The sequence below is a fragment of the Carettochelys insculpta genome, chromosome 7 (genome assembly GCF_033958435.1).
Source record: "Carettochelys insculpta isolate YL-2023 chromosome 7, ASM3395843v1, whole genome shotgun sequence".
NCBI lineage: Eukaryota > Metazoa > Chordata > Testudines > Carettochelyidae > Carettochelys > Carettochelys insculpta.
This window is the reverse complement of record NC_134143.1, coordinates 5,630,453-5,650,897: the sequence shown is the minus strand read 5'-3', so window position 1 is coordinate 5,650,897 and position 20,445 is coordinate 5,630,453. Positions and strand designations below refer to the sequence as shown.

The 20,445-nt window shown below is 51.6% G+C and overlaps 1 protein-coding gene across 2 annotated transcripts; it reads right to left on the bottom strand.

The window, feature by feature from the left end:
* Positions 1-538: 538 nt before the first annotated feature.
* Positions 539-19,763, bottom strand: HIF1AN (hypoxia inducible factor 1 subunit alpha inhibitor). 2 transcript variants are annotated; one of them, XM_074999789.1, is made up of 8 exons: positions 19,551-19,762; positions 15,156-15,406; positions 13,133-13,281; positions 10,276-10,421; positions 9,361-9,467; positions 8,776-8,839; positions 8,275-8,385; positions 539-2,883 (listed from the first exon to the last, which is right to left on the bottom strand). In XM_074999789.1, exons 1-8 carry the CDS (start codon positions 19,716-19,718, stop codon positions 2,839-2,841), a joined length of 1,041 nt encoding a protein of 346 aa, XP_074855890.1. In that variant the 5' UTR covers positions 19,719-19,762; the 3' UTR covers positions 539-2,838. The 2 variants fall into 2 exon arrangements, with proteins under 2 accessions (XP_074855890.1, XP_074855891.1); XM_074999790.1 differs by lacking the exon at positions 8,275-8,385 and having other exon boundaries at positions 19,551-19,763.
* Positions 19,764-20,445: the final 682 nt, after the last annotated feature.

Sequence of the window (20,445 nt, the reverse complement as noted above, 5' to 3'; positions counted from 1 at the left end):
TCAGCAAGTCAAGCGACGAACAGGCTGACTGCACAGTGGGGATGAGTTGGGACATGCAGCTTTTCACATCTATGCTGTGCCAGCCTGAGTCACAACTACCTGACAGTGACTGGGCAGCCTCTGTGAAAAGTTCTCACGCTTGACACCAAAGGAAAAGACTCTATAGTGAAGGCCATAAATCAAAGGGGACTAATTAACACTCAACAGGGCTCTCAGAGGTGAAGCACTGAGTCAGCTGGGTGGCTGCTGGGGAGGGGCGGGTGTCAGTGTTCCCAGCATCCACTGCTATAACCCCACCACACCTGCTCTGGGGATTAAGGGTGTCCAAGACTAGGGCTCTCAATGAGGCTCCTTTCACCTGCGGTGAATTCATTCAAACAATTTTATGTGGCAGAGTTGTAGCCTCCATCTGCAACCGGCCTGGGGGGAAAGCTCCATGCTGCTTTCTACAGCAGCCTTGACTGGACGCCTCCCTGGGGACATGCTCCTTTAGGGAGCAGCACCTCCACTCCTACACAATAAAAGCCGCACTCCTCTGTTGTTCAACAATGGTTGTATTTAAGAACTACATTTCAGAAGGTACCATGTGTTTCGCGCTCTCTCTCTCTCTCTCTCTCACACACACACACACACACACACACACACACACACACACTTACACACAGCTTCCCGAGACCATGGCAGGGGCAACGAAAATGCAGGCTAGAAAGGGAGAGAAAAAAACAAAGTCCATCAGTGCATTGTAAACTGAGCTTTCAGGCCAGTCAAGTGCAGCAAAAACAGCTCTGACACTTAGGAAGTTAAACCTTTGGCAAGTAAAGAAAAAGAGATCCCGAGAGAAACCATCCTCTCCCATCACGAGCCCCCTGGATTTCACGGCCTGGGCTTTGGAGCTGGTGGTTCCCAACAAGCTGCTTGCAACACTAGCTGAAACTGCTGTTCTCCCAAGAATGGCAAGCAGGTGGGATTTCAACTGAGTGTCTTCCAGACATGCGCATGGACTGCACATACCAACCACTCTTGGGAAGGCTTCACTTTCAGCCCAAGGCACAAGAGGGTCTTTCTTTCCTACTCCAAGGCTGAACCAGACGTGTATCCACCTGCGGGACCTTCTTTCTGCTCTTGACAGCGCTCATCTCCTGCTGCCCTCTCTGACCGTGGTTGCAAATTGGTACTCAGGGACACAGGGGTGTTTGGTAACAAGACTCCCGCTTTGCCCCATAGCACCCCTCTTGGTATCAGAGCCACAAACAGCAGCAGTCAACAGAGACACTGAAGCGCCATCCAGATACCGTCTCACAACTCAGTTCTGCTGAGTCTTTCTTCTACCGCTGCACAAGAGGAGTTTACAGTGAATGGTACAAAACTCACCCCAGCACAAGATGAGATGTGGCATGCCGTGGATAGAATTCTGTTTCCGAGCCACACCAAACACAACAGCAGAGGGATCACCCTTCCCTGGTCAGCAGAGTACATTAGATGGGATCCAAGCCAGCTTCTCCAATCCTGATGATCGGTTACAACCGTGTTCAGCACCCACAGGAAGAGCAGAGAGGTGCACAGGAAGGCTCAGCAGGGAAAGGACGAGGGCAGCTTGCTCGTTTTTCAGGGTGACTGCCAGGACTCTACAAGGAAGCTCCGCTGCTCCCTTACCCTCGCTTCTCCTTCTGCAAACTGCTGTGCCAAGCATTAGAGCACAGAGGAGTCAAACAAAGAGCACAGATATGAAACAGTCCCCCCACAGGGACTGCGAAAGGAAGGGAGTGGAGCAACACAACAGCTTTCCAACACAGCACACAGAGTTTGTCAGTGAAGGGCACTTTTTGCGTTTTGGCCAGGATGCTGGGATCCCTGGTGGAGAAGGGGGAAGCTGTGTGTGTCTGATTTGAACTGGGCATTTAGCAGTTTCAGGGCCCCAGGAAATCAATATTAACATAGCTTCTTTGTGGGAGACTTAGTGAGTGCCCCGGTATTTCTGCCCCTCTCACCAAGTTCCAGCCACTTCTAGACACGCTGCAGCTTTCGAGAAAAGAGGGAGACCTTCGTGCTGCAAATAGCACTTCCGCGAACAGGAGAGAGGAGGTTCCCTGTGACCCACTGGACAGAAGCCGGACTCAAAGAGCCGCATTCTGTGCATGCCCACGCGCACACACACACATACATGCACACACACAGAGGACTCAACTTGAGCACCCTGCTCGGTACCAAGCTCCCAACACCCTGAGCACAGCATCTTGCTTGGTTGCAAACCATCTCTCCAGTTTCTCCTCCAATAAGTCATCCTCTGCTCATTCCCGCGGTCCTACAGTGCCAGGACCCAGCAAGAACAAGGCCTCTAGCACAACAGGATCACAGAACCTAAGGCTTCCTGCTTGCCAGCCTGAGTGTCCCAGATTTCAGGGGGACTGCATCCACTGCCAGCAACATCAGAGAAACCCAGCCACGGGGCTTGAGCAAACAAGACCACTCTTGGCTCCCTTCCAAACCGTTCTTTCAACACTTGACGTTAAAACCCAAAGAAGAAAAGCAGTCGCGTGCCAGACGTCACACTCCTCGTCTTAGCAGCCAAGGGAAAAAACACACTCATTGGAAGCTGGGTTCTTGCTCACTAAGAGCAGGTTCTTTCTTGGGAGAGTCAGCTGGATGTCAGTGAGGGAAGGGGGAAGGAGGCAGGCTAATGGTTTTTCAGTTCCAGTAGTTCCCTTAATTGTTGTGGAGCAGGACAGGGGTGGGCCAGCAGCCCATCAGTATTAAGTGCTGCGTGCAATACTAGCCTCAGTGTCTTCCATTACTCGGCAACGAAGCAGCTCCACCATGGGTCACGCAGGTGGCCAGGGACTAGTCATACCGACCCTTAATCATCATGTTCAACAGTGGACCCACCTGTTCAAGGCAAAAAACACATTGTTAGCCACAGCAAGGACGTGGCAGCAGGGCAGCACAGCCTGCAGCCTCACCACCTCAGGCTGGTATCGCCTCAGCACGCTCACAAGCTAAACTGGGCCGGGCCAGGCCGCAGGAGAGGATCTCAGAGAAACACAGATCAGGCATAAGTGGAGCAGGTCATTCTGTCCAATTAGTAGCGAACCAATCCCCAGGTCTGGCGCCCATGGATCACGGTACCGCACTTATTGTTACTAGACACGTCTTAGCATCCGCCATAGGAGTTAACCGCAGCATCCTGGCCAGTAATGACAAGTTTCCTACATAAAATCCCACCTGCAGACACAGTTTTGTTCACTTCCTAGTCTGATCTTACCCCACGCTGAACAAGGGCTGCTTTATTTTGGACTGACGAAGGAGCATTTCTGCTGTACCGCCAGTAAAGTACTCTTGGGTCACTTACAATAACAAGCTTTATAGAAAGGGAAGACAACGCTTGTGCCTCAGTCCTAAGCTTTGGCCTGAAATTGTGGCCACTCCCAATTCCTCAACAAGAGAGAGATGGCTTGATCGATACCTGTTCAGTCCACTCCCTCTGGCGCAGCTGCATTGGCTGCTGTCGGCAGACAGGACAGTGGGCTGGATGGACCTTTGGTCTGACCTAGTGTGGCTGGTCTTTTGTTCATGTTCCCTGTGAGCAGCTGGAGAAGAAAGCGCTCAGCATGGGTTAGTAATGAAACGCTTCTCTCCTTGGATCGTCCTCAGAGCAAGCAAATCTGGTGAAGAACGTGCTGACATTCTACAGAGAGTGGAGTGTTCTTGCACTGAAGTCAGTGGTCCAGGACCTGTGCCTGGAAGAGTTTATTGCCATGAAGACGTCTATATTCACCACCACACGGAGACAATAGCTCTTCAGACCAGACTCTGGTTCCCTGTTGAATCCACTGGGTCATGAAATACCAGCTGGCATAAATCCTACCTGAACTCCAATGGGGAGAGAGGGGAGCAAAATGGTATTCAAAACGTGGCGGTTCCAAGGTCAAATCTCTCTCGGCCTAGCAGCAGGAGAAATAACAAATGTGCGTGTCCCACTGGAAAATGGATTACGTAGCATTTGTTTACCACTCTGACTGCTCCTGAAGGATTACAGCTTAATGCTGTTACCAGGCCCTCTGACCGGCATGCATTTCTGCCAGGGCCCACAACCAAAGAGAGCAAGCTATGGACAACAGAGACCATTTCCCAACGTTTGCACTATGCCACATGCTGGACGATGTGATGTCGTTGGGGTACGTATGCACGTGTGCGGCTCACAGAGGGTGTGGGGGCTCCTGCTGAGAGTAACCTAGGTAACCAGGTGACACCTCTGTACTGCAGACAAAGGAAGAGGTGGTGCCTGACGGTTCTGAATTGGAACTGGGAGTTGGAAAGCGGTTAGTGGTGATGGGGGGAGGCAGGCGGGGAGAGAGAGAGAGAGAGAGGAGGGGGCAAGGCCCCAGCTTGGGGGCCCCCCGGGACATCCTCTCCGCAAAAGAGATTAGACTGGCTGTCTCTGATTGCTGTACTGACACCTCCTATGACACTGTGTCCTGTTGGCTAATAAATCTGCTGTTCTCCTGCTGAGTCAGAGTCACTCCTGCCCACAGATGGGGTGCAGAGCTTGGGAACCCCTGAACCCCACTACACTGGTGGCAGAAGTGGGAGGCACTGAACCATCTGGCAGTAAGTGACTGCGGGGCAAGAGGAAGAAGGGGGACCAGTGAGATCCAGGTGCGCTGAAGGGCAGCAAGGTGCAGTTCCCCAATGTGGAGGGGCCTGTGGCGGAACCCAAGAGAGTGTGGCTGTGGTCCTCGAGAGGGGGTGTCACACCTGAACAAGGGTAACTCCTGGGAGTCTGTTGGAATCAGTCCCAGAAGGCGGAGGGGCTTACAGCCTAACCCCCGGCAACGAGTGACCCACGAGGAGGCTGACACACTGAAGGGGTTCTTCCCAAGAGAGTGTGGCTGTGGTCCTCGAGAGGGGGTGTCACACCTGAACAAGGGTAACTCCTGGGAGTCCGCTGGAATTGGTCCCAGCAGGCAGAGGGGCCTACGGCCTAACCCCCGGGAATGAGTGACCCACGAGGGCGCTGACACAGTGAAGGCATTCTTCCAGGAATCATGGGGTGCAGCAGGCATTGGCCCATGAGTCTGTAACTCCACTCAGCAACTCCTCTATGAAGCAGCAGCACCTGGAAACTGAACTGAGATTAAAGGAGCTGGACAAGGCAGCAGGAATGCGCTAGGGCAGAGTTGAGGGCTCAGAAAACTCCTGCAGGGGTGTGCCAAGATGGGGGCAGGGGGCATGGAGCTCTGAACCGAGTGGCCTGCCACAGTTCAAGGAGGGAAGGAGTGATTCCAACCCATCGTCTACTAGTGGCCAGGATAGGCCTGCAAAGAGTTTTCCAGGCCTTGGCCGAGGAAGGTGCCTGTGTGTCTGTGCAGGAAAGCAGCTTGTCCACTGGGAATGGCAAGTTGTCTGCGAGAGAATCTGGCTCACCTTCTGGGCATGTGTCTGAGATCAGCCAGGGGATCTAGAACAGACGGAATGTCTCTGGGATGGGCAGTGGCATCCCTCATAAGGACGCTGCTCCTTGGCGCAAGGAAGGTGCTTCTACTTTTGGAGAAACTAGTTCTTTGCCTGAGCCGAGGGTGGCTCAAAATGGTGGAAAGATCCCAGAGTTGGATCTGAGTGCAGCTGAAGCCCAGAAGGAACTGGTTGTGGCTCAAGGGGGCAAGGCCCCTGTAAAGCCAAATGGAGGTCAACTGTTGTTTGAGGGAACTCCTGAGGAATGGACTCCCCTTGGAAGTTTCCCTGAGCAGTCTGTGGTAACCGCAGGGCATGATGAATGAGAGTGATCAGGAAAGTGCTTGTCTATAGAAGGCAGCAGTTAGTTTGGGGGAGAAGTTTGTCTCAGTTCCTGATGGCCAGGAGCTGGTTGCGTGTGAAACCACTGGCTGTGCTCTGGCAGGGTGTGGAGCAGACAGTGTAAAGGTTTCTCAGGAATTGGAAGTTGGTCCAGGCTACAAGGGAATGTGAGCGGCCCTGTGATAACCAAGTGACTGTGTGTGACCAGCATACTGGGAAGGCAGTCTTATTCCAGGCTGATGATGTCAGTGGACAGAATGGGTCTCAGGTTCAAAGGAAAGATTGTGTGGCTAAATGTGTGGAGCGGAACAGCTGCACAGTCAGTCAATCTCTGTAGGATACAGGAGAGGGACAACAATTCCCCATCTCCAGATGCTGGAAACACTAGTGTTCCTGTAACGGACTCCGCTATTGACTCCATGGGGAGGGCAGAAGCCGGCAGTGGAAGGACAAAGGAGCTGTGGGCCAGTAAGGGGTAAACAGGGATTCCTTCATGTGGATTCTGCATCTGGGATTCACAAAGCAACTTTCAGAAAGCAACAAGAAGTCTTGTGGCACCTTACAGACTAACAGATATTTCGCAGCTTACAAAAGCAGCTTCTCTGCCCTGGGTGTTAATATCTCCCCATTAGACTCTGACAAAGGCTCACATCCCCTGTCTGATCTGACTTGTTTTTATCTCTTTTGATAAGTGCTGTTGATACAGGGCCATTTCCACCTTGCTGAATAGACCTTGTCAGCTCTGGCCCTCCCTCTTACTGGGACCCTGCTCTTTAAATGCCCCTCTGAAACCACCCCACCTTCTGATGAAGCAGGTCTTTGCCACAAAAGCTTATGCTCCAAAACATCTGTTCGTGTATAAGGTGCCACAGGACTCATTGTTGTTCTTGAAGCTACAGCCTAACGTGGCCACCTCTCTCACACTTTTCAGAAAGCAGTTTAGTATGCAAATTTCCAGACTGGCTGGGAGAGGGAAGTCTTCCTGAGGATCAGCAATGGCCCAGCTCTTGTCAGAAGGGAGGGCATAGCCAGAGAGATCAGATTTCCACCCCACGGGGCCAGGGGAAGATTAAAACTTGATGGTGCAAAGAAAGGCCTCAGCCATTTAGCCCCGAAATTCCAGATTCTCAAGGATGTTCCGCAAAGGTTGTGGTCTACGAAAGAGCAACGTAAATGTACAGTTGCAATGGGTTTGTTCTTGTTACTCATGCTGACTGCTGTAACCAATGGGGAGTTGCTACCAAAAGCTGTACAATTGTACCATGTACTGAATGTTTGGAATGAACCATGTGACGTGTTGACACTGACCTATAAGCATGAATTGCGTGTTGAAGGAGTCTGTGATTCTGAAATGTCACCGCTGTTCCCTGTAACTAGTCTTGCAACTGCTCACATGAGAAGAAACGTGCCAAACCTATTTTGTGGTGTGGAAGGGGAAACTGAGGCACACAACCATTTTGGTGGTCTGGCTAAATGCCAAGGGTGGAAAGCGTTTGTACCTTCATTTACTGGACTGTAACTGAATTCCAAACATGTGCTGGAGCAGCTGTATGGACTAGTGGGCAGACGGGGCAGGGCCCAGACCAGAAATGAACTCTTTGATCTGCTGGTGCTGGAGAACGTGGCTGAGGGACCAGAGGCTGAAGCAGGGAGACCAACCAACCCGAAGGAACCAACGGAACTTGCCTGGCTGCACCTCATGAAAGGGGCCAATGCCAAGGTCCTGACGTGGAGCCTCCCGCCAGCAGAATTATGACATGGAGGTGGAACACATCAAGGGGGGCGCCAAGGGTGCAGCCGATGCCCTATCACACCGGGAGGGCCCCAAACTTCCCCAGGTCACTGGCTGAGTGACCCTGCTCAGTTTGGTCTGGCGGGGGAGAGATGTGATGTAGCGGGAGATACGTGTGTATGTGTGGGGCTCACTGAGGGTGTGGTGTGGGGCTCCTGCTGAGAGTAACCTAGGTGACATCTCTGTACTGCAGACAAAGGAGGAGGTGGATCCTGAGGGTTTTGAATTGGAACTGGGAGTTGGAAAGCAGTTAGTCGGGGAGAGGGAGAGAGAGAGACACATAGACAAAGGAGGGGGCAAGGCCCCAGCTTGGGTGCCCCCCTTGAAGCCTCCTCTCACCAGAATGGATCGGACTGGCTGTCTCTAATTGCTGTACTGACTCCTCTGTATGACGCTGTGCCCCCGTTGGCTAATAAACCCGCTGTTCTCCTGCTGAGTGAGCGTCACTCCTGCTTGCGGATGGGGTGCAGAGATTGGGAACCCCTGAACCCCATTACAGACTCATCAGCTCCATCCCACAATTTGAGGTTCTCAACCCTTTATCAGGGTAGAAGAGGAAGAACTGACACAAGTGCTCTGTCACCGATTCCCATTAACGTCGTAGAGAGAGTTTGCTGGGATCCAGAGTTCTGCAGTTCACACCTGGGACATTTCAAGGGTGGCGGCAGCAGCAGCTCACTTATTGACTTTACCTCTTGTGGGTCTCCCAGGGCCTCTCCCAGCATCTTCTCAATGTTCCTCATTATCGCCACTTTCTGATGAGCCTTTAAGGGATACTCAATTCTCTTTGGGGTGGGCGCACCCTGAAAGTAAAGCAAGAACACCTCCTTTTGTCCTTCCTGAAATGCCTCACCCTTACTACACTTAGTAGACAATGCCACTAACACCCGAACAGCCAGGGTGTTCAAGTCCAAGACCCCCATAACCTGGGAAGAAACCAGCTTTTTCTAGTGACAAGTCCTTTGAACAGGTCAGAAGAATACTTGCCAGGGATGAGCCAGTCCAGGCACACTTAATCCTGCCTCTGCACCGGGGTGGACCAGAGAACCCCTTAAGGTTCACTCCAGCTATATATGTCTATGGTTGACATACTAAAGTTCTGGTCCATGCTTGGCAAAGTCTGGCCTCCTGTCTTCATGTGGGGGTGCCACAGTGACTATGGGAATTCTACTGCAGGTGGGACATGTGCTTACCTTGTACCAGAAGTTCACAGTGATGGTAGTTCCCCCATTCAGCAGAGACTCAATGTGATGCCACCTACATGGAAACCATATAAAATGGGAGAGTTACTCTTGAAAGAAAAAGCTACACAGACATAAGTGTTGGATGCAGGCCAGAGTGCAGGACAGGCACCTTGGCAAGTCACTTAAATCACCAGCACAACCCTTGCACAACTCCACCTAGTTATTTAAACATGTATTTCTGCAGCAGATCTTGCGGTAGCCTCTCACACATTTATAGCTTTATCCTCAACATTCAGAGGCGGCAGATATTACCACCACCGTTTCATATATGGGAACTGAAGCATGCAGTGTTCAAGATCTCACTACAAGTCTGTAGCTTAGCCAGAAAGAGAAGCTGAGATGCTCTGAATCCCACAGTAATGCCTCAATTCACAGGTGGGGAACCTTCTTCGGGTCAGGGGCCAGTGACCCATAGACTTCAGGGTCTGGCTCCCCACCCCTGCTTTTACTGAAAGACCATTCCTTCTGTCTAACTCTCTGCATCTGCTGGTCACTCTCCCACCCATTTCTCCCAGGTCACTGGAGCCTCCTTACCAGTACATAGGGATGTAGAGCACATCACCCGGGCCTACCACTGTCTCATAGCCAACCACGTTCTGGAAACTGGGAAACTTCTCATAGTCAGGGTTGTCAAAGTCCACCTAGCAGATCAAGACAGACAAGGATGTAGCACTGACAGCCAGAGACAGGGAATTCAGGCTTTCGCTCTGCTCAGACAGCAGTCTTGCCTGCAGGTTCTCCCAGCACATCCATCCCATGCAGCAGTTACATTCCTACACATTGCCCCAGACCCAGGTGCAAAGTCTGATTCCACACTCGCAGCCCAAGGCGTGTCTGCATTGAGTAGCTCTCCTGGAATGTATGCCTTGATAAATCATCAGGAGAAAGGAGGGAAAGGTACACTCGAGGAAACAACGTCCTGCTCCTTGCCTTCAGGAGGCATTGCTTATGGCTCAAAGACAAACTTGTCTGCTTTGTTCCAAACAAACTCTGCTGGTCCAGAAGAGTTATGTTTTGTGGCTGATGAGTGCACCACTCAAACACCCAAAGAACAAGGAACACTTGATATTCACCTACAGCAACTCAAGGTAGCTGCCAACAGTTAGCTTCATCACACCAGAAGAGGGGGAAACTGAGGCACAGAGACTGATGTGCCCCCCCAGTGTTAAAGCTTGTCAGCACCAGCCACTAAACCATATTGCCTCCCAGTGACACTAAAGAAGTCTAATTCATAGCTCTGATGCACAGTCAAGCCCCATCTTACAAGCCCACATGCTGACACTGAAGGTAACTACCAGTGTGAGTGATCTAATGGCTCAGCATCAGGACAGGCCCTGGTGAGCTGTACTGATACTGGCATATCCCCCAGGGATCTAATTATTTTCATGTACTAGCCTTTTTGGTGTCTAGCAGGAAAAGGGTCCAGTTTACTATCGATCTTATTCTCACCTGGCTCTGCCTGTCACATGGATGGTGCACAGGATAAGGGTAGAGGCATTCAAACTGATCTGGAGGGAACAGGATACACCGCTTGTAACCCTTAATCTGAGCAAAGAAGTTCTGCTGCTCGTCATAGTGAGCTGGAGTCACATTCCCTGTACAAAAAAGAGAGACTGATGTACTCCGATGTGTACCTAAAAGCTGGGGCAAAGAACCAAGTTAATGGTCTCACTGGGGAAACAAACTGCTGCACAGGTCTATAGAACTATATGGAGTGAGGGATCTTAGAACACTTCACAGGCGTTAGGGCAGGGCGAGCAGCTACTAGAGGTAAAGTTGCAGAACAGTTTTCATTTTAACGCCCATTCTCAGTTGCTCCCAACTCTCACTTTTCAGGATGGTTTTTCTCCAGCTTGCTTTAAGAAAACCCAACAACTCACAAAGCTTGATGACTGGAGGAAGTAAGATGAAAACATGGCCTAGAAACAGCCCTCTCTAAAGAGAGCATTGAGAGGTTTACTTTGGGGGAAAAAAATATAGTGATACATTTGCAAGTTTTGCTCACAAGTTTCTTTACACTCCCACGAGATGTCAAGTGACACTTCCTGCATCTTAGGACTTTGTGACATGACTTCACCTCCCCTTTTTCCAACAGTGACAGTTAGCAAGACTGATGCTTTTGGCGAGGTGTCAGAGCTAACAAGCCCTTAATCCAAGTCTGAACACCATTTTAAGCTACTGCTTCCATAAATTCAGGTATCACTGCATTGGTTTACCTTCCAAATGCAAAAGAAAATGTACCTTAGTGACCACAATGGCTAGACAAAAGAAATGAAGTGCAGCTTCTGAACCACAAGATGACAACCTCCAGAAACCTATTCCATTTCACCACCACAAACTGGCCCAGTCTGACCCCTTGGTGACAGACTGTCCTGATGAGAATTGGAACGCATCTAAGATATGACCCTTTGAAAAGGGCCAGTGGAGTACTTTTAAGAAGTTACAGAATTATACAACTATAGAAGGCTACGCTGCGCATGGAGGAATGGCTTACAGCACTGCTCTTGAACAAGCCATCAATTTCTGAGGAATTTAAGACTGTACCCCAGCAAATACCAATGTGATGGTGAGCCGGATTACACTGTATCCAGTGGGTCTCAGAACTTGTACAGATCATCCTCAAAACATTAGGGAAAGGTAGTACCAGCCTTCTACTAAAAAGCTCTGTATAAAAGAAATGATGAGTATACTTTCTCGTACCTAAGTCTACATATCAGTCCCTACGTTAACTTGGGAGTCCGCTTTATGCTAATACTTTAAGGGTTATCTACTTCCCAGTTCCCCGGTGCCGGATGTAATTTTGCCATATCAGATTTCTCTCTCGTACAAGAGACAGCTCCTCCCTGCAACACGCTGCCCTTTTACGTTATACTGGAGCACCTGTTCTGTACTGACACAGGAAAGAGTGTCTCTTAGTGAGTTCTTAGTAAACATCTTGCACTTCATCTGGGCTTTCTTTGGTGGTCTCCCATTCAAGTACTCAAAGCGCCTAACCCTGCTTAGCTTGTAAAAATCTTAACATTTGTTCTTCTTGGTCCTACTGCAGGTCCCTACTTGCAATTAATCTGAAGACATCAGAGTAAGTTAGAACACCTTGTACCGAGTGCCAAACCCAGAGAGCATGAAGTGGTCGAGTAGGACACGGGGACCAGTTTTCTCCCTTACAGATGTACAGAAAGGTCTCAGAGTACGCGAGGGCTCCATTCCACGTGCCCTCACGTAAACCAGGATTTTGCCTAAGTGGGGTCCGGATTTTTCCCTGGCAGAACACAAGTTCTGCAGCCGGGGAAGCAGCAGAAAGTTAAGTCCTGGGGTGGGTGGGTGGCAGTTGGGGAGGGTTAAGCCTAGTGATGGGTTGGGACCATGGAGGGGGGTGGGTTAGGGCTGCAGGGGGGTGATGGGTGGAGTTGAGCTGAAGCTGTGCTCGGGTGGTGAGCTGGGCTGCGGCGGGTTGAACTGGAATCAGAGCCATGGGCAGGTGGTGAGCTGACAGGTGGGTTGAACTAGAGCCACATGGGGGGCAGCCAGGGGTCTTGAACCAGAGCCAGGTATGAGTTGTGAGCCAGCAGGGGGTTGAATTGGAACTGTGCAGGGCGGGTGGCTTAAACCAGAGTCGCACACAGGCAGTTAAAACTGGGGCAGGAGCTGGAGCCATGCGTGAGGGGCAGTAAGCCAGAGCCAGGTGTGGGCGTGTGGGGTGAGCTGGAGCTATGTGTGGGTGGTGAGCCAGTAGGGGGTTTGAACCGGGGCCAGGGAGGTTGAACCAGAGCCATGCCTGAGTGGTGGTGAGCTAGAGCCGGGGGTGGGGGGGTGAACAGGAGCTATGTGCAGGTGGTGGGCAGAGCTGGGGCTGTGTGGAGCTGAGGGGTTTGAGCCAGGGCAGGGGGAGCAAGTTAAGCACAATTGGAAATCGTGGTACAGGGTTTACTTTAGAAATTGGGCTCAGCTGTGTAAGAGCAGGGTTGCATACTCTGACACCTTATAGTATGACGGGGTGGCTGTGGCAGCTCTTTGTTCAAAACACACTCCACAGCTGTTGGCAGTATCAGAATTGGCACTACTGGAAGTACTGAGACATCTCCCACTAACCACACACAGAAGCACACCTGGAGAGAGGGTCAGGAGAGTAATAAATTAAAAAATGCATGTTCCAGGAGTCCCCTAAAAAGTGCTCCCTGCTGCGTCAGAGATATTCTGCAGACAAGCGGTAAATTCACCTGAAAGCGACCCTTCCTCCCAGAGCTGAAATACACCAGAAATGTCCAAATCACCCTTCTGCCCTTCAGAATCACCACTGGTTGCTTACCTTCCATGCCGATCAGCAGCAAGTTTGAAGTCAGCTGCCCCCAGCCACGTTTCCCCTGCTGCTTGTTAATCCAATTCCAGTTAAAGCCCAGGAAATCCACCACAATCTTCCTTCCAACTGTGTCATTCAGAGTCTGCTGCAGATACAACCTGTATTTCCCAGCGGAAAATTGAGTGTTAAGCATCCCTATGGATACACAGGCATCTTCTTATCCACCCTTCGTAGGATGTATTGCCCTGCCTTACTTCTTCATATGCATATACATTTCCCATACTATCTGAGACAGGTAGAGTTCACGTATGTGAAGAAGAGACCCATAGCACAAGTTAATCTCAGGATCTGCCAGGAAAAATACATGTCCCACTCAGCTCTGTTTGCAAAAGAGGAAGACTTAGTTCTTTTAGAAAGTCTACTCTACTATCAACCAGAGTGGCATGAAAAACTACAAGAAAGGTAGGCGGCTGTGAAAAGGAAAAGTTCCAAAAACTCAAGGGGGTCAAACTTCACTTGCAGAATTTTCCACCATAGGAGAAAATTTGGTCTTATTTAGCTCAAACAGTAATCTATGTAATAAGGACCTGGGGCTAAGTGGGGCTTTGGGAAAATCCAAAATGAATTCTGAGAATGCAGAGGATTGGCTGGAAGTAACACCAACCAGCAAGTACAGCAGGCAAGTGGCTTAAACCCAACCTAAAAAACAAATCAACAACTGGACAGTCAAGCAACAACCATTAATATCCTCCAAATTACCTCTTCTGCTTTAAGTCTCTAATCACCAGAAGCCTCTCTGATTCAGAGTTTCTGCTGCTAGAATGTGTGCGAGGCAATACAGCACATTACTCTCTCAGCAGGGCAGGCACCAAGGTGCCTTTGGTTGTAGAGGCCCAAATTATCAGAGCCTGAGTCACTGCAATCTCAGCAGTGCAGGTATTAGACTCCTGGTATCCAAAGCTGCTCAAGTTCTGTGGCAGGTGTTTTCCTTTCAGCTGGTATGTGAGAACCTAAGGAGGAACCGAAAGGCCCTGGGAATTGATAATGGGACAGACAGCCATTGGGAAGCATACAGACTCACGGCCGAGTGGTTAAGGCGTTGGACTAGAAATCCAATAGGGTTTCCCTGCGCAGGTTCAAATCGTGCTCACAGTGAGGCCTGTGTTTCAGCTCAGGTGAGGTGGCTGAGTGGTGAAGGAAATAGACTGCTAATCCATTTTCAGGGGAGGGATAGCTCAGTGCTTTGAGCATTGACCTGCTAAACCCAGACTTCTGAGTTTAATCCCTGAAGAGGCCATTTAGGGATTGGGGCAAATAGATGGCAGGGATGGTGCTTGGTCCTGCCAAGAGGGCAGGGGACTGGACTAGATGACGTCCAGAGGTCCCTTCCAGCTCTAGGAGAGGTGTACCTCCAGTTGTATATCTGCTTCACATGTAGCCAAGGTTAACAGAATCCAGAAATTAACATCAACTGGTTTGTGGCCTGTTGAAAGCAGTTAGCAGATAAAGCTAGTTACTAGTGGATAAGCATCCAGATAAATATTGCCAACTCAACTGCAATTAATTTGCACCATTGCTAGCAGTCTCAGAAGAGAGACCACTCAATGTACAGGAGAGACAGAATGGCATTCCCACCTGCCCAAGTCAGAGCAGGCATACGTTGGTGGGGCAGCATGGGAAAAGTTGGCATGTGACTTTTCTAGAGATCATGGCCTTTAGTCTTCAGTGCTGCCATGCAAAGCACCTGTCACCAGCACTGCCCTCCCACCAAAGAGCAAGAAAAGTCCAATCAGGCAAAACGTTTAAAAAGTTGGTAATATATGTAGTAGACATCTTCGAAACACTGAACATGTGGATGACCAACCCAGGAGACCCAAGGAAAGCAACCTCCCTCCTCAAACAGTGTCCGAGGAGGAGAAATTGTAGTGAAGATGGAAAAAACCCAGGCCCAAGTGCTCTCTGAAATCCTTTAGTGCCTAACTCTCACCCAATCAAACCTGTACAACTGGAGAGCCTTCCCAGCATCACCTACCTCTCACCACTACCTTGCTGCTGAATTTCCTGGAGCCGCTCCACAAACTCACTAAACTTCATCTCTTCCCTGTTTGACTTGGGTTTGAAGTTCTTGAAATTGGCCATTTTCTTCTCATCATAGTACAAAAACTTGTATGTGTTGGCACTATACACTGAGAAGTCCCCACTGCCAATGTTCTCCTGGAGATAGTCCAGGTCCCACTTCAAGGCAGGATACACCAAGTTTGTATCTGTCAGGACCACTGGTTCCTAGGTAGCAAAACAAAGCATATTAGTTTGAGGACTTCTCTCCGAGTTTCTCCAGAAGTAACTATCATGCCACACAGTTTTCCTTCTGAGGAAGTAGCAAGAGGAGGAGAAATCAGGCAGTAGGGTCTGGGAAGGACAAAGGAAGTCCCAGATAAACAGATGTCTAAAACAGAAGAAAAACTGGCAGCTAGTCACCACTTTCTGTGAGAAGCTCACAAAGGAATGCAAAATGCCACTGATCAACTCTATAAACCAGCCACAGAAGTATCTTGGGGAAGGATACAAAAACTACTTTAATTAGTCATATCACCTGATCATTTTAGTGCTCCAGTATTCTTCACTAGACAGCACCTAGTGCTAGTAAAATACACCCACATGGTGTGACAGGGTAGGAATACTCCCCATGCCTTATAGTGGTCTAAGGTTTGATACCCGGACTGGTGGATCTAAAGCAGAGTGCTCTGCCTGAGCACATAGGCAGAAATATTTACATTGATCTTTCCCACGGCTTTGGTAAGTTAAGCAGTGGTGAGATCTCAAAGGAATCAAACTCTGTCTCCTCCTCCAACGGAAGGATCATGCTAATGCAAAAGGGAGAGCAGAGAACATCCTATTTCCTAGAAGACAGACTCAGGTGACTCTGAACCTTCCCTCCAGAGAAATTCCATCTGTCTCCCCTATACTATAAGCTGTTACTTGAAGACACCCCCAGCCTACTCCACATTTCTTTACACACATGCTCCCAAGCTCCCTAAACACCACTATATTTTTTACAGGCTAGTCTACAGCAGATATGCTATACTGGCACAGCTGCTCTGCGGTAGGGCATCTAGTGAAGATGACTTCCTGTTGCCATAACTTCTTCTCTGCAAGAAGCCATACCTATGCTACTGGGATATCCTTTTCACCAACATAGTGCTATCCACACCAGCACACAACAGTACAGATTGGGGGGTTACCTTTCCACACCCTGAGTGACCCAAGTTATTTCAACCTACGCTGAAGCGTAGACATGCTCTGAAACTGGTACGTCTCCTTCCCTTCTTAAGGATGTGCATCCATGAAATCAGAAGTGCCTCACTCATGTCACACTAACTGCCATTTGCTTTGGCCCATGACAGCGAGTAGAAGATCAGTCCCTACAGTTTTGTCTCCAAGTTGGTGACAAAACATAAACTGGACATCAAAGTCGAGAGCAAAGAACGCTCCCTGAAGCTTCCGCAACTGAAGGAGAGCAGCAACTGACAGAAAGGCTCACTGTAAACAAAAGGGGAACCAAACGTCATTAATTTTACACAACCCAAACTGAGAAAAAAGGGAAACAGCCAGTGGGAGGAGTAAATGAAAACTGAATTACTTTTAATATTAATGTTGCTCAGCACAACACAAGAGTGAAAGCACAGTTTACAGGCTATGATCTTCATCTGACAAAGCAGGTCTTTGCCCACGGAAGCTTATGCTCCAAATTATCTGTTAGTTTATAAGGTGCCACAGGACTTCTTGTTGTTTTTGAGGATATGAGCTTGCACACGGCAATGACTCAAGTGGCTTCTCTTGGGAGAGTATCCAATTCTCTCTCCTTCAGAAAGCTTTCCCCATACCTAACCTACACTTCCTTTCTCATATTCTCTCCTTTAGCCCCAGTTCTATAGCATAAGCCACCTTCAGAAATTTCTCTTCTTTACCAGGTGCTCACCGCCTCTGGAGACTTCCTCCTGTGAGCCCTTTAGCCACAGCACATAGGTCCCTGCACTGCTAAACCCATCCAGAGGGAGACAGTGGGTGCTTACACCTGCTTACCAGGAACCCGCAGTATACATGGTCTCCCCCACACAAACACACACTCCTAGTCTGATACATAACAGCCTCCCATCACACCCTAGGGCCTTTTCCCCACACAACCTCAGCACGACCTAGTGCCTTGTCCCCCAGTGACATGATCTGTGGCATTCTGTACCTCAAAGCACATCTGCTGAACGTTCGCATGCTACTGGGTCATATACACTATCATGTACATGAGTTCATGAAGTCGCTGTGTGTGAAACTTGTGAAGTGTCTTGTGAAACTGGGAAGACCCACAACCAGCCTTTCAGATACAGCAGTGGGAATAGCTGATGGCCCACTGAAGGGAATCCACTTGCCCAACAATCATCTCCCAGACTTTCTGGCTGGTGGTGGACTCTGGTGTGGAGCCAGAGATAGGGAGTTGAGGGTGCAGACTGGCCCCGGGAGAGAGGACTCCCCCAAGCCCCCTCTCACCACAGCAACTTTGTCCCAGGTGAGAGGTACCACTCCACAGCTGCTGCAGCTCCAGCAAGCATGACCAAAGGAGGAGCACCTGTCACCCAGCCAGGGCAGGTCCAGTTTAGGCTGTGGTAGCACCGTGCTGGGGCTGGTGAGGAGAGGCAACACTCTGCATGGCCACCCTGAGCAGGAGGGAATTTACTCAAGCACCCCCTTGAACAAATCACACAGTTCACTCCTCTGGCTGGCAGAGAGTCCCCAGCCTGTGTACAACAGCATGTGTCCGGGCAGGACACTGCTTCAATCAGATCCTGTTTAATTTATAGAACTCAGACTGCAAATTTATTTTATTTTTACGTAATCAACACTGATCTTGCTACGTGCTCCTTCTAATCATATAAACCTAACATAAGAGCTAGAAATCACCAAACGAAATCAACAGGCATCAGATCTAAAACAATTAGAAAGGTCAATGTGAAAATCTTTGTGAAGGGATGTTGTGAAGGCCAAGACTATAAAAACTAGATAAAACCCTGGATGACAGGTCCATCTATGGCTATTAGTCAGGTGTGTCTACCATCTGTCAGAAGCTGGTGACAGGGGATGGATCACTTGATGACCCCTATTCTGTTCATTCCCACTGGGGCATCTGGCATTAGCCACTGTTGACAAATATGACACTGGGCTAGATGGACCCTTGGTCTGACCCAGTATAGCCGTTCTTAAGTTAATCTATTTCACAGTCTACCTAAAACAGTGTGTTTTGACTAAAGTACTTGTTAAATCTCAGCTCAGTTTACAAAAAAAGAGCGTGTACCCACTCCATGCTAAAGGAAGGGCAAACTGGGTAACAAACTTACACTTGCCAGGCTTCTGACCAAAGCAACACAGCTCAGTTCTGAGGTGCAAGGCTGAGGAGCTGAGGGAACTGGGTGAAGCCTCTCTGTCACTGCTTCACGAGTGGCTGCGAGAAACATTCCTGTAACTGAGCTAGGTGCGTGCCTGCCTGTAGCTGTCTGTGCAAGTGCAGCATCTGTCACAGGTGTGTACCTTGACACGGCACGAGGGACGTCCCCGACAGGGGGGACAAGGGCTGAGCGGTCCCGAAGTCTAAGCTGATCCTCAGGAACCCATCAACCCTCTCAACTTGCCACCCACTGCCCTTTCCACACCAGTGTACCGTACCGTACCGTACCGTACCGTACCCCGCCCCGCCCCGCCACCCACCTGATCCCAATCATCCGCCAAGCGTCAACGCCGCGTTTTGAGACCTCCCCCCTTCCAGTGCCTCGCCCCTTCCCGCAGCCCCCGCCCCAACAAGAGCCCTGTCCCTTCCCTGAGGTCCCCCAGGGCCCCACCCTTCAGACAGGCACCTATCCCCCCCCCCCCCCCGCCTCCCTCCTCACCCCTTCCCCAAGTTCCCCAGGCCCCGCTCTTTGTCCAACAGCCATCAGTCTCCGCCCAGTGCCCCACCCCTCCCCGAGTCCCCCCCCCCGCCCAGTGCCCCGCCCCTCTCTTCTCCCGTCCCCCCGCCCAGTGCCCCACCCCTCCCCAAGTCCCCCGCGCCCAGTGCCCCGCCCCTCTCTTCTCCCCTGCCCCCCCGTCCAGTGCCCCGCCCCTCCCTTCTCCTGTCCCCCGCGCCCAGTGCCCCGCCCCTCTCTTCTCCCCTGCTCCCCCGCCCAGTGCCCCGCCCCTCCCCGAGTCCCCGCCGCCCAGTGCCCCGCCCCTCCCCGAGTCTGCCCCGCCCCTCCTTTCTCCCCTTCCTCCCCGTCCAGTGCTCCCCCCTCTCCCCTTCCCCCCCGCCCAGTGCCCCGCCCCTCCCCGAGTCCCCCCCCGCCCAGTGCCCCGCCCCTCCCCTCTCCCCCCGCCCAGTGCCCCGCCCCTACCCCCGCCCCTGCACCTCGTTCTCGATGAGCTCCTCGGCGCGGGGGTCGCTGTGGCTCAGGCGGGGGATGGGCCGCGTGCGGAACGTGTAGCGGCGGAACTGCGACTCGCTCCAGCCGGGCCCCGCGGCCTCCTCCGGGGCCCCGCCGGCCTCCGCGGACGACGAGGAGGAGGCCGCCGCCATCGCCGCCTACCCCGGGAACGGCACCCGGAAGCGGAAGCGCCCGCCCGCCCGCGCGACGCTGGAACAAGCGGGAGAGCCATAGAGACGAGCGCGCGAGGGGCGCCAACGAAAAGGCAGCGGGAGGGAGCGGCGCCCCCAGCCGCCCGGGAGGGGGGCATCACCCTGCAGAGAGCCTCCAGCGCCCCCAGCGGTGGCGAATGAGATCGCGGCCGGGAAAGGGCTGGGACCGGCTTGCGCTCCGCGGTGCAGGGCGCCCGGCGCCGGGCAGCTCCCCTGGGTCCCCGCGGGAGCAGAGGCAGGAGATGGGGGCGGCGCCCGCGGGGGGGGCCTGTGTCCTCCTGCTCCCCTCCCGCTGCCCTCCAGTTCAGCACGCACGGGGCTCAGCGCCGGGCCGGCCGGTTCTGGCCCCGGGGTCCGTGGCTCGCAGTCTGGCCAGCTGTGCGCCTCCTTCGGGGGGCAGCCGGCTCAGGGCGGGTCCGCAGGAAGGAGCGGACCAGCAGACGGATTGCAGCATGAGCCCTGGTGCATCGGACGAAGGGTGGAGGGGGGGTGCTGTGCCCGGGAGAGCTGATGCTCCAATGTCTCCGTTGGGCCATCAGGTGCCACCGGACTTCTCGCTGTTTGGTCGGTGTCTGTTTGCTGAGTGAGGTCGGAAGATGCACATTTTGCAAGCAGTGACGTTTGCGGTTAGCTTGGATGTGTTCCAGGCGCAAGTTCTTCTGAGCAA

Coding starts and splice junctions, on each gene's coding strand:
- HIF1AN (XM_074999789.1), bottom strand. CDS start 19,718: ATGGCGGCGGCCTCCTCCTCGTCGTCCGCGGAGGCCGGCGGGGCCCCG. Junction 13,282..15,155: donor CAGCAAGGTAGTGGTGAGAG/GTAGGTGATGCT, acceptor TGGGAAATACAG/GTTGTATCTGCAGCAGACTC. Junction 9,468..10,275: donor CATGTGACAGGCAGAGCCAG/GTGAGAATAAGA, acceptor TTGATCTGCTAG/GTGGACTTTGACAACCCTGA.